At 27.3% G+C, this 12,920-nt stretch overlaps 1 protein-coding gene across 6 annotated transcripts in view; it reads right to left on the bottom strand.

Moving 5' to 3' along the window:
- LOC136979026 (spermatogenesis-associated protein 13-like) overlaps nt 1-12,920 on the bottom strand; it is a 42,626-nt gene that overhangs the window by 19,356 nt on the left and 10,350 nt on the right. For 3 of the 6 annotated variants that reach the window (XM_067274924.1, XM_067274943.1, XM_067274935.1), the window contains exons 2-3: nt 1,972-2,881; nt 1,320-1,469 (exon numbers count right to left, since the gene is read on the bottom strand). In XM_067274924.1, the coding sequence (XP_067131025.1) occupies nt 1,320-1,469; nt 1,972-2,790 (969 nt within the window). In that variant the 5' untranslated portion in view covers nt 2,791-2,881. Of the gene's footprint in view, nt 1-1,319; nt 1,470-1,971; nt 2,882-9,213; nt 10,228-12,920 lie in introns of those variants that run through there. The other 3 variants (XM_067274911.1, XM_067274906.1, XM_067274917.1) reach the window with 2 other exon arrangements.

The raw sequence follows: 12,920 nt of genomic DNA, 5'->3' as shown, positions 1-12,920 counted from the left end.
CGAAGAATTTTCTTTATCAACAATTCTTATTTATTGATTTAATATTTCAAAAATTAATCTAATTTAGTATTTATTCTTTAATAAATACAATTAAATAAATTTTAAAATATACATCGTCATCTTCATAATAATAAAACATACTGTATACTAACAAATATAGCATATTTAAATTAGAATAAAATTAAAATAAGAAAATAGAAGAAAAACAATAAAAAACTGTAAATTATATTTTGCGTATTACTGATTTTTCTGACTTCATAAATTTGCAAGATATTCTCTTTTAGTCAAATATTTGCTCGTATACTAATTACATGAAATATTAATGAAAAATTAATAATAATGACAAAATGAACTAGATTTTATAAGAGGAAAAACCTATATATATGTATTTAGATTAGATCACAAAGAATAAAAAATAGTTTTTATTCAAGTTTTTATTGTGATATAGAACAACATATATCATTATTAAAATCTATTCATAACTGTACAAAAGAATAATGAATTTATTTAATTAAAATACTTTAAAAAGAAAAAAAAGAAATAATAATACTGATTGTCAAGAGAGTTAACAAATAAAAAAAAAAATATATCCTGATAAACAGAATAAATATACATAAATAAATGGCTGAATTATCAATATTTCAAATAAGAAAGAAAAAGAATAGACATTTAGATAAAGAGGACTGTTACAATACAAATTCAATATCTGCTCTAGAACAAGAAAAAATTTTTTAAATTTTATTGATAACAATAAGCTATTTTTCAAATTATGAATGCAAATATAGCAAGAATAATTCTGGAATGGAGCATACATATATACATATATACACAAAGAATGAAAAGCATGAACAAATAATCATTGAAACTATGAATGTTAATTTCAGCATTGGATTGCAAATGGTAAATTCTGGTTCATTATGTATTTTATGAATTTCAATACGTAATATCCGTAACTTTTTACATTTCTGAAAAATTCTGATAATAATGAAAAATAGTTACTACTAATATATGCAAATTTAATTATATAAATGAATATTATAAAACATAACATACAGTTATTTAGAAAATTCAGTCAAATTAAATATCCACATATGATGATTGCAATGAAAAATATTTTATTTTATTCTAAAGTTGCCGTTCAAACATCACATTAAACCAATATTTAAAAACTGTACATTTTATTTAAAATTAAAATATAATTATTAACTTATGTTCTATGAATTTAATACCTAAATAAAATATTGAATTTTAAAAAATTTAAGTATTCTATTCATTTAAAAGTTTATATCTTAAATTATATTATTATTAATTTTAATTACCATGAATGCTTCAACAACACTAGAATTTCCATTTAAAGAACTTCCAACATCTGAATGTGGTCTTGGAGGTGGTTTTGTTTTGGGAGAAGATTCTGACGTAGAAGCTGCTCTTCTCCTAATTAGTGCTGGACTTTCTTCTACTTGTGAATTCTTCAATAACAATAATAAGATTAATTTAACAATAAAATAAAATATTTCTTTTACCTTAAAATTTTAATACATTTTTATAAAATAATTTTAGTTTAAATTCAAATATGATCTATTTTAAAATTATTTAAAAAACAAAAGTATATTAAAATCTTTAAGTTTTATATATCAAAATGTTACTCAACTCACCATTCATATAGAAAGTAAAGGGTACAAAACTAAGTATAAATTATAAAAAAAAAAACCAAAAAATTATAAACTAAAAATTATTTTAATCATTCAGATTTGTTCAAAATAAAATTTAGCACAAAGAAAAATATTAAGAATTCTATAAAATAAAAAGAAAAACAAAGAAATTGTGCATTTTTTATTAGAAAATTTCCATACATAAAAAACATACAAAAACATTTCTGAAATAAATCATAAAAGCAAAAATATCATCAATGAAAAATAAATAAACAATTTGAATTTTGATAATTTCAATACCATTTCTTTTAATACATACCTCAAGAAAAACTTCATTGTTGGAAACCATTTCTATCTGTATACCACTATCTGCACTGTAGCATTTAGAATCAGTTTTTCTTGATTTTCTGTCCTTTCTTTTATCCTTTGAGGATCTTAGGACAACAGAACCCAATCGAAAAAGACTTCCTGTTTCAGATGTGTTTGGCTCACTATATGTTTTGCGTAAATGTTTTGAAACTAATGGACTAACCGCTGTTTCATTAGAACTGTTTTGAGAACAAAACTGAGATTCATGATTTTCTGATAAACTATCAAAACATGTTTGCTGTTCAAGTTTTTTTGCTCTCTGGAACCGGAGTGAAAAAGTTTTACAAAATTTCTGTAGAACACCATCAGACAATTTAGGACTAGATGTCTGTATGGAATTACAGCTACTGGTTATAACTGGAGAAGCCTCACCGGATGACAAGTCAACATGAGAACTGTCACAATCAGATTTGAATTTATGAATATTTAAAGTGCTACTAGATGGCGAGTTGTTTTGAAGAATTTCCTCGGCTGCTTCTTCATTATATAATTCGGACCATGGACGGTGTATGTCTTTTGCAGATGAACTTAATTCGTTAATAGTTTGAAATTCCGGTGAACTTGTTGTTTTCAACTGCCTTTCTGAACGAGAAATTAGCCTGTTTCTTATAAGATGAACGTGTAAAGACTGATGTTCTTTAAACCTGTCATTTTGTTCACTACAAAGTTCTTCATTTTCTTCTGTAATTTTAGTTTCATCATTACCATTAGTGGATAGTGAATTTTCATCAATTGAAGTAGAACTTGATCTTGAATGATCAACACCCATTTTTATTTCAGAAAAAACTTTCAAATTTATCTTCTGTTTCACATATTAATTCTGTTAAATTATTACTTTCTTCAGATTTATTATCCAAATCCTAAAAAAATATTTCATAATAAAATTTAGAATTCAACTAAAATTACTGAAATTTTATTTTTAATTAAAAAAAATTATGAAGAAATTAAAATTAATTATTTAAAAATTATATTTAAGTTAATGGGTTAGTAGGATTTTTTAAACTCTTTATGGTCTTTGGACATTTAAGAAGTCTTTTTTCATGTCTATAATATTGTTTAGCTAGATTCACAATGGAATGGGGCTTGATGATGAGAGATGAACCAGACATAACCTAACATAACCAGATCAAACCACTCTTGAACATTTCTGAAGATGCAATTAAACTTGAACCCCAGAATACCTCTCACAATGGGATACTGATGCCTTTACTTGCTTGGGCTATCCAGCCATAAATATGTTAAATAATCATCTTTACAAAAAGATAGCTTTAGTTAAATAATGTAAATTATTATTATTATATTGGATCTTTGTGGTGATAAAATAAAATTCAAATCTCATTACGAAGAATAAACTAATAATCAGTAATTGAAATTTTCAAAATCGATAACGTTAATATGGAATCTAATAAGAATATGTTGAACTGATACAGAAAAAAAAAGGAAAAAATCATCAAAATATTGATTAAAAAAATTCTGAAAATAAATTTTTACTTTATTTAAACACATTAAAAATGAAAATGTAAAATATAAATCCAATTGAAAGCTATCATATTATATAAAGATTTTGTATGAAAAGAAATGTTAATAAAGTTTCTAGTACAACTGAAAGCTAAAATTTTAATAGAAAAAAATGGCTTTACATTATCCTATAAAAAATTATCATTACAAGTATACAGTGTTGGCAAAAAACTAACTAGCAAAAAAAATTCATTTTAGATATTGCATACTAATGACTAATTTAACTTTTTAATTTGCAATTCAGTTTGCATGCCATTTTGTAACCATTAAAATTAGCATCACTTTTGCTAAAATCAATGATTCAAGCTTGATTACTAATCAAAGATCTTTTGAATATTTATGGAATTTCTAAAATTATGATTATTTTCAGTATTATTACAACATAAAATAAATACAATCCACCTACAGATGTATGGTATTAGCTAATGCCAAGTAGTTGCTATATATTAAAATTACAAGTTGTCATTGATACTTTATTTACAAGTTGTACTATATATTTTTTTATTGAAGATTTCAGTGAAATTTTATCTATGTTGTTAGAAAAACCAAACAGACACTTATTTTCTTCTCTGAGTATTTTTTCTATAAGTTCTATAGGATACTTTGTTAAAAAATACAAGAGTTCTTCTTGAAAATAAATATCAGAGATAATGTATAATGACAATAATGAAATTACAAATTTTTATTTTTTTTTGTGAAATATATTTATGAAATATTTTTGATGACTTCACAATTAATATAACCATTAATTGTAAAGTTTCATTAAACATATCAAATTCTAAATTTGTAAATACTTTCTCTTATATAAATACTGCTAAAAGTAGGTCTACTTGTAACTGAATATCTTTTGCAATTATTAAAATCCAGACTCTGCTAGCTTTAGTCAGATAATATCCAATATAATTATTATGAATAATACAGCTATATAAATTATGCAATTAATGAAGTAAATTTGAAACATAATATTTTTACGAACAAATTTAATGTCTTCCTTTGTTTATAGCTAAGATCTTTCAATTAAATTAATTTATTGAATATTTAAAACCAACAAATTATTTTTAAAAATGTATGATTTTGAAGCTACAAAATATGATTCTATAAATTGTTAATATATTTTTAATTGTGATATTAAAAATCTGAACTATGTAAATTATTATAAATTTATAGTATAATAAAAGTACTATATAAAATATTTTCATATTTACAGAATAAATTATCAATTTTATTTTGTATATAATGTGCAAGTTAAACTTCACAACAGTAGAGCAGTAAACAATAAAATTTATAAAGTTTCCACGATAAAAAAAAAATGTATCAGAATTATTTCTCTAAATATTTAAATTTAGATTTAAATATTTATAGCTTATCTATTCTTGTCTTTGCTTTATTTCCAAATGAATTTAACAAAACCAAATCATGTTTTATTAACCTGCAAATAAATAATTTCCGTTATCTTTTCAAGACAGAAAAGGAAAATGAAATCCTTGAAATACTAAGTCTCCTTGAATTTTGCAATTTATTCTAGTAAATATACATTCGGGTGACACATTTAGTGCTGTGAATAAAATATCATGTTTTGACCATCGAAACATAAACTTTCCTATTTGGAAAGATTCTAAAATTTCCTTATTACACTTTAACAAAACATTACCAAAATTAAAAATAATGCAAAATCTTAATTTTGTTATATATGAATAAAATTAGGCCATTGCCAAATGGATATTTTTGTAAACTATTTCTTTAAAAGGAAAGTATTTTAACTAATAATACATTGTTATGAAGAAAACAAGACAATAAATAATTCAAATTAACTTATTCCAATTTTTAAATATAGCCATTCACCAAAAACTTTCAATGAATTTATCACTACACAAAAACAATTTGTTTATTAAGAATTACAATAGATCATATTGTTAAGGCATATATTTTATACAAAATATTCAAAATTCTATTCTAAAATAACATTCACATATTATTCTTTAAACATTCCACGATTATCTATTACAAATATTTAATTTTCAAAAACAAAAGTTGTCATTAAAATATTAAAAATCATCCATTTTTTTTACCTGATTTCACAATAAACTTTTCTTAATATATTTATATATAAATATTTGGTATATTACCAGCAGTGTAACTACAAATTTTAATTCCTTAAGCAAAATAATGGTAAAGGGACTTCCAATGCTTAGGGCCTAGCTCTCCCACTTTCATTGTGTTATGTTATAAAAAAGTAAAGATAAAAAATTACAAAAATAATCACAGCAATCGCATAAGCCAATATTTTGGTTAAATAACATCTAAATAGTGGTTAGTTTCCCATAGAAAATCCTCCCAGGAGACATCATCCTTGTTAAATTGTCCAAGTATTGCATTGCCATATCTCATCAAACCAAAATAATTAGAACAAAAAAATATAAGAGTTTTTTTAATTATATAAAAATTTATTAAATATTTATACTGTTCTGTGGAAATGGTGCCAGGGTCTGGTCTGGGCCCCTTATATCACAGGTTAAGTGTTGGTTAACTATGCTTAGCAACTGTTTATTATACTGGCTAAGTACAAATTCAACTATCCTTTAATTAAATAAATAAACAAGGAAATAAAGTTTCAGATAAAAAGTATTTAAATAAAGTTTAAAATATCTTTTCCTCTCTGATAGGAAGCTTGTTGAAATAATTTGATTACTTCACCATAGTTTTTAGTCAAGTAAAATGTATAATTCAAGCTCTAACCTGAACTAAATTTGGATCAAATGAAAGGAAGTTTTAAATATTTACAAACTATAATGGTCTAAATTTATTTTAGTATACATTAAAAGGCATTTAACCTTTCTCACAAAAGAAATACATCCTACATCTACATGCCTCTTTAAATGGATCTGTTTAAAAACTGATATTTTACAAATAAAAGAATGAGTACTTTAAAAATTCTGTAAGCAATTATAAATTTCTACTTAATATATTCTTCACTTAAAAAATTATAGTAGAATGAGAAATATATTTTTAAAAATAAAATTATAATTATATAATAAACAACTTCATAGATAAAGTTGCATGAAGTATATTTGTAGTACCTTATTACTTGGCATTTTGGGTGATTATTTTCATAAGGAAAAAAAATTAATCAGGAAGACCAAATAGTTTCTAACATAGTTTTGATAACATATTTTTATTAAAAGAAAGATTCAAACTAATATCAATCATCTTTTGTATTTATTTATTTATGTACAAATAAATAAGCATTAAAAAATTCCTTCTTCTTTCATATTTATATTTTAAATTAACAATAATAAGTTTTAAAAATTGTTAAATTTGATTGTAAGGGACATTCAAAGAATAAGAGAAAATAAATGAAACATAATAAGAAAAAATTTAAATATTTGTTAAATCATCTTTTGATTTGATTTACTTTTCTGGTATAGAAAGTATCCTTATCAAATTTATTTGACCTTAATTCATTTAAGTTTTATTTTTCAGCATTATTTTTTCTTTTCCATTTCTTAACAAATAGGTTAATAATTTCTTATTGTCTTTCAAATTATGCACGGAAAAACATTGTTTTCGGGATAAAGTAATTATACATGATTTATTATTATAGCATTGCAATTAAAATTTTCTATCTTTATTCAAGTGAGAAGTGATGCAATAACTTCTACAAGACTTTTTGTACGTTCCTCTCGGTTTAGATACGCATCGTTGCTTCTCGATAAACTCCCATACACCGCTCAGAATATCTAAATTAGTATGGTTTACACCCGTTATAGAGTCTTAAATCTGAAACGAGCATTCTCGTAGTCATTTTCGACCGCGTAAACATAAATTTGACGGTGTTTTATGGGCCGTGGATGGCTAAGGATAGCGAGTGCTTTATGCCTTATAAATTCGCCAGTTTTAACTAGACGACGTGACGTCACACAGAACGACACGTCGCATCCAAGGTCAGAATAAGAAAAACCAGATAGTCAACGTGTTAGATGTCTCATTAACTACGTTCTCTACATCTACTTCGATGTCATAATGCAATCCTTAACAGTGTAATAAATTAACTTGCAGGACGTTGCTCGAATCTTTCAATTTCTCCAAAAAGATTGATCAGTTTGGGATAAAAAGAAACGAATGAAAGTAGTATTGAAAGGCGACAAAGCGGAGGACGTATTGAATTTTTCTTGGCACACTGTACACATTTCGCCTTGGCAATCATTAACGGATGGAAGCTTCGGAAACGCACGAAAGAATCGCAGCTGAATCGAAATTCTAAACGTATGCCGTTCGAATATCAACAAGTTCTTCTGCTTTTCCCCCGCGAATAAATATATGTCGATCTCCATCCATTCGTAACAAAATTTCCTGTCTTCGACCTTGCAAAATGGAGTGGACAAACCTCAGCACGAACAGTAACCATAGAAAACGACTGACATATATTTCTAATATAAAAATAGAATTTTATTTATCGTGTTTTATTCGAAAAATCGAGAAAGTTTTGAAAAGTTTGTCGTTAAATCATCCTAAGCGCTATTCATCTGTTTTAAGTGCAACTATTGTTATAGACTACTGAAGTGTAACGGTCTTCACTCATTAAACTTCATTAGTTATTTAACAACCGACACGAGAGAATAAAGAAAAAACAAACGGAAAAGTTGGAAAAAAAATTAAATAAAGGATAAATGTCAATTTTTAAACTCGGACATTTTCGGTCAGAAAATTCGTATAAACCGCAAAATTCTCTGAATGATAAACCATCTGGCGACCATCTGCCATACTCATTAAATATGCGGGTGAATGACACGGTTTAATTGTGAAAAGTCTGTATACAGAGCACAAGTATGCCCGAAAATCGTAGGTTTTCTTTTGTCTCATAAGAATAACGATTTGGTTTAGGTTAAGAAACTTCTTACACAATGAAAAACGCGAAGTATTGGTCTTTTAAACGTATGCAAAAAACATATTGCAAGCACGTTAAGCCTAAACAAATGAATGGCCTTCTGTTACTCGAGTTGTGAAATTTAAAAAAACAAGTTTATCTTGCGCCACCGAGCGTATAAGTCAGTAAGACGCTAATTGTTAATTTTTAAACATTCCTGGAAAATAACTAAATCCCAAAAAACATCTTATTACAGTTAAATTGTCAATTTGTAGTTTGAAAATTTTAAACTGCTATGACTACCCTCGAGATGGAAGGCCGAAGTGAGTAATGTCGGAATTAATATATTTCAAATTGAAAAACAAGAGTCAAGAGAGACTAAACGTGACTTAAACCGGATGTATTCATACCAATCATTTTTTCCACTCGACGATGGCACATGAATCACGTCGAAGAAACCGCAAGTTAAACGGCATGAACTTTTTAGAAGTGTTTACATTCTCTGGAATTCTATACAAATCTCTGTATTATTTTATCACAGTTATATTGAATAAACAAACTTATAATTTCACTTCCAACTTGTATTTTGTTCGGTATTTTTTGCGATCGATATAAGAGCAAGACGTAATATCAATATTTGAATAAATGTTACAACGATAAATGAAAAAAAAACTTATCTGCATAGGTTATTTTTACTCGTAACATCGTTAAGTTAAAGCGAAAATATTTTACGAACGCTTTTAATTTCTCGAGACGAGTAGCCAAGTTAAGAGTAATTTAGGTGCGCGTATAAAAGTATGCAAAACTTACCGAAACTTCGTTTAAGACGGTATAACCCCAAAAGTAACGTTTGTGAGCTTCGCCTAATTTATCCGCCAATCTAAACATTGAATTGGACAGAGATAAAAGCAAATGAGCGTAAGGAGCGGCCGAAGGCGCCATGTCGTCAGGCCTGTCATTCCCTCCAATAACTTGTACAGCTGCTATACAGTCGGGAGGAACGAGAGGCGGTACTGCATCGCGCAACCAGCAGACGAGTCCAACACATATAGATGAGGGAAGATCGATCCTAAATCGGAATTTCTTGGTGTCAGAGTTCAAAGATACCGTAACACAGTGGACTATGGAACCGAACTCGAAAGAAAAAAATTAAATAAAGTTCGATGGAAAACGTTCCGGTACCAATTAACATGGATCGTTGATCCAGTTAAAAGTCTTTATTTATTTTTTTCCAAAATCGATATAAAAAATACCAATTCGATAAACTTTCTAAACCATCAAAGGTGAACAACCTGCGCTAAGTGCATTCGGGATAATGACCTAAATATGATACGTGCTTATCTGCATCTCTCATTAAAGAGAGGCGATGCAATCATTTAAGCCGCATACAGTGTCAGAAATGGTGGAAGAACCTTATCACTCTCACAACAGATATGGCTGTACGAGCATATTAACATAACTTTCTCGTTTGGATGAGGTAAATATTTATAGGGTCGGAAAAACTACACTGTTAAGGAACTATTTCCAACAACCGACTGACTTATTGTTCGATGAAGTTATGAAAGAGAATAATGTGAGGAAATTCTATAGAAATTTCATCCTGTTGCGGATTGAAAGGGAAGTCTATAACGCAAATCGGTATTTTATTGTATGGACTTTAACGTAATTTTCCCTTTCATTGTTGAAATCGGTTATAATAATCTTTTATATTACCTTTCCCGGATGTTTTGCTTAACAAGGCATTCTAATTTAAAGAAAAACCCACTCGAATCAACGGTAAAAAACTTTTGTGAGTCGAAAAAATGTTCGATGCTCAGAACGCAAAGTTACCTAACCAAGTTTTACTTTTACAACTTTAGATATATTTAATCCCATTATCAGCTTTTATATCTTATAATTTAATTGAATAAATTTCAATAAAACTTCCAAAGTATTTTATTTATATATTAAATCGGAAAGAACTCTTCATCGACGCAGTATAAAATTCTTCTCGTGTCACCGAAATCGATTTTCCAAACTTTTATGGCATAAAACCCGTTATGACCACATTTCGTTTATGAAAAATAGCATACAACATGTACTACATATTCTAACTTTAATATAATTCTTTCAACAATAAATTTAAAAAAATGGATTAAAAATATGAGAAATAAACTCGAGAAATTTAATTTATTTTTACGTAAACGAATTAGAAAGAAATCACTTCTATAAACAATTTTTAAACATTGGAGCCAATATTTCCAGAAAATTTACCAAGAAAAAATTCCACGTTACAGACTTTGATACAGATCATAAATCTCTTGAACTTGTTACACAAAGTAAATTACATTTTAAAATAATATAAACATAATAAACATAAAAAGAACTTGTCAGACCTGTTACAGGACTTTACCAAGGTCCTAATTACGAAAATAGTTGAGACTAGAGACGAAATTTAACAACATTACAAATATCTTCGTAAAGAAATAATTTACAATAAAATTTGTTTAAACAAAGATAAGAATATTTTCTTTCCCGTATACACGAAAATAAAATGGGGTTGAAATGAGCCCTAAGTTCTCGTATTTACTTTTAATAAATAAAAATATGGGATTTTTATCACGAAAGTGGCTACGCTTGACTTATCTCAGTTTCAGAACATTTCACTTTCGATACGTAGATAGCTTACACAATAAGGATAAGACTGAAATTGGTGTCGTGAACAATACATCGTATAAGGTATACAAACATGTGTGATCTTTATCAGACTCAAACAAGAAAACGTCTACCGGAATCATGCCAATGTCATTTTTTTTTTACAGGAAAATGACTAAGTAATATAATTTTTAAAAATAACTTTAGTATTTATCACACTTTATCAAGCGTTGTAACTTTGATAGAAATAAGAAATTTAATACAGAATTTATCCAATTAGCAGAATTCGGTATAGAATCGCGGATATTTTATTAAATTTATATACCAAATAAAGATAATATTCCAACTTATGATTTTAAGCTTAAAAATGTCGATAAATATGAATCAAACATACTATCGAGTAGAATTTATAGCTAAACGCATAAAAAAACGTATTTTTTCTGTTTTTAGTTTTGTCATTTCAAACTATTGACTTCTGTCAGAAAAATAAAAAAAAATTGAAATTTTGTCAACCAAACATCAAGCCTGTCAAAATATAAAGAGACGTGTAAATCTTTTTATTGCAACTTTTATAAACGATTCGATGCCATTTTATATATATATATATATAAAAGAGAAGCAAATCGCTTACAGCAAGACTATCCATCACATCTTCAACTTCATCCTATTTCACTGGTGAAAAAATTAAATTGATTACTGCAAAATGAAATTTATGTTTCATGCGAAACACAAAAATCAAATTGTCATTAAACTTTGCCATAAAGTTATTTATAAAAAAATAATAATAATAATAATGAAACTGTTTACGTGTATTGTACAGTACGCCTAATAAATTCGAGCCTGAACTTTTCTTGTAAACAAACACCAATGACTGTTTACATTACAAATATAACCTATATAAAAAAAATACATTAGGTCTGTTATATAAAGAAATATAAGCTGAAAACATTTATTACTTTGATCCCGAGCATCATAAAATCCAGGAAATGTAGAAATTGATAAAACACTCGAATTAATGAGAAGCGGATATACAGCACAGAGAAACAATATGGAGTCGATTAATCATTATCTCTTAACCTGCAGCGAATTTAAATGAAATTAGCTCATTAATTAATAGAGTTCAGTCAGCGCAACGTTTAAAACGATACCATAAAATGTGTCGTACAGTACGTAGGCTGATTTATACTTAGGGGAAATTACTTTTAATTATATTGTTGATTGAAGCGTTGATACGATATTTCCTTGTTGATGGAAGCCAGATGGGAATTTTTATCGATCGTGAACCCCGGCGTTAGAAATCGAAGCAGAAAATAAAAGACCAAAATAATATATGTGGTTAGATTGATTGTGTGTAGGTAGAGAATAAGATAAAAGACAGCAATATCAAAATGCATTTTCTAACGTTCCCCGAAGGGAAGAAAATGGAAATGGATCGTTTCTACCAAATTTGGTACGGCAATAGTTCGGGTACGAAATTGATTTTGAGAAAGTGGATAAAGAGATGGGTGGATGGATGTTGTAAGTCGAGTTGCTACTCTAGTGTTTATCGATCTCGAAAAAATATAAAGCGTGTAATTTGACTTTAAACTAACACAATCGTGTTCTTACACAGTTACGAAAAAGAGAGTAATGAATTAAACTGTCGTTTCAGCTTTGATCTTTGCTCATTTTATATAAAACAGGTTAAATGTCATTCTGTGAAGCTTCGGTGCAAACAAAGTTACACAATGAGCAGCTTGTTTTGGTTAGTTGAGCTGTTTGTCCCTGAGTTCGGGGCCCAGTTTTCTGTCTTACTTGTTACAAACAGAACCGTGTTGGCACAATTTAATAAAATTTTTTAATGCTATTATTTAAATAAGTATAAAAATTAAAATGGTTTTTTA

This window comes from Centruroides vittatus, unplaced genomic scaffold (genome assembly GCF_030686945.1).
Source record: "Centruroides vittatus isolate TY-2023 unplaced genomic scaffold, ASM3068694v2 contig_1154, whole genome shotgun sequence".
NCBI classification, from domain to species: domain Eukaryota; kingdom Metazoa; phylum Arthropoda; class Arachnida; order Scorpiones; family Buthidae; genus Centruroides; species Centruroides vittatus.
The sequence above is the reverse complement of the archived record's forward strand: the minus strand, read 5'-3'. Positions and strand labels throughout refer to the sequence as shown.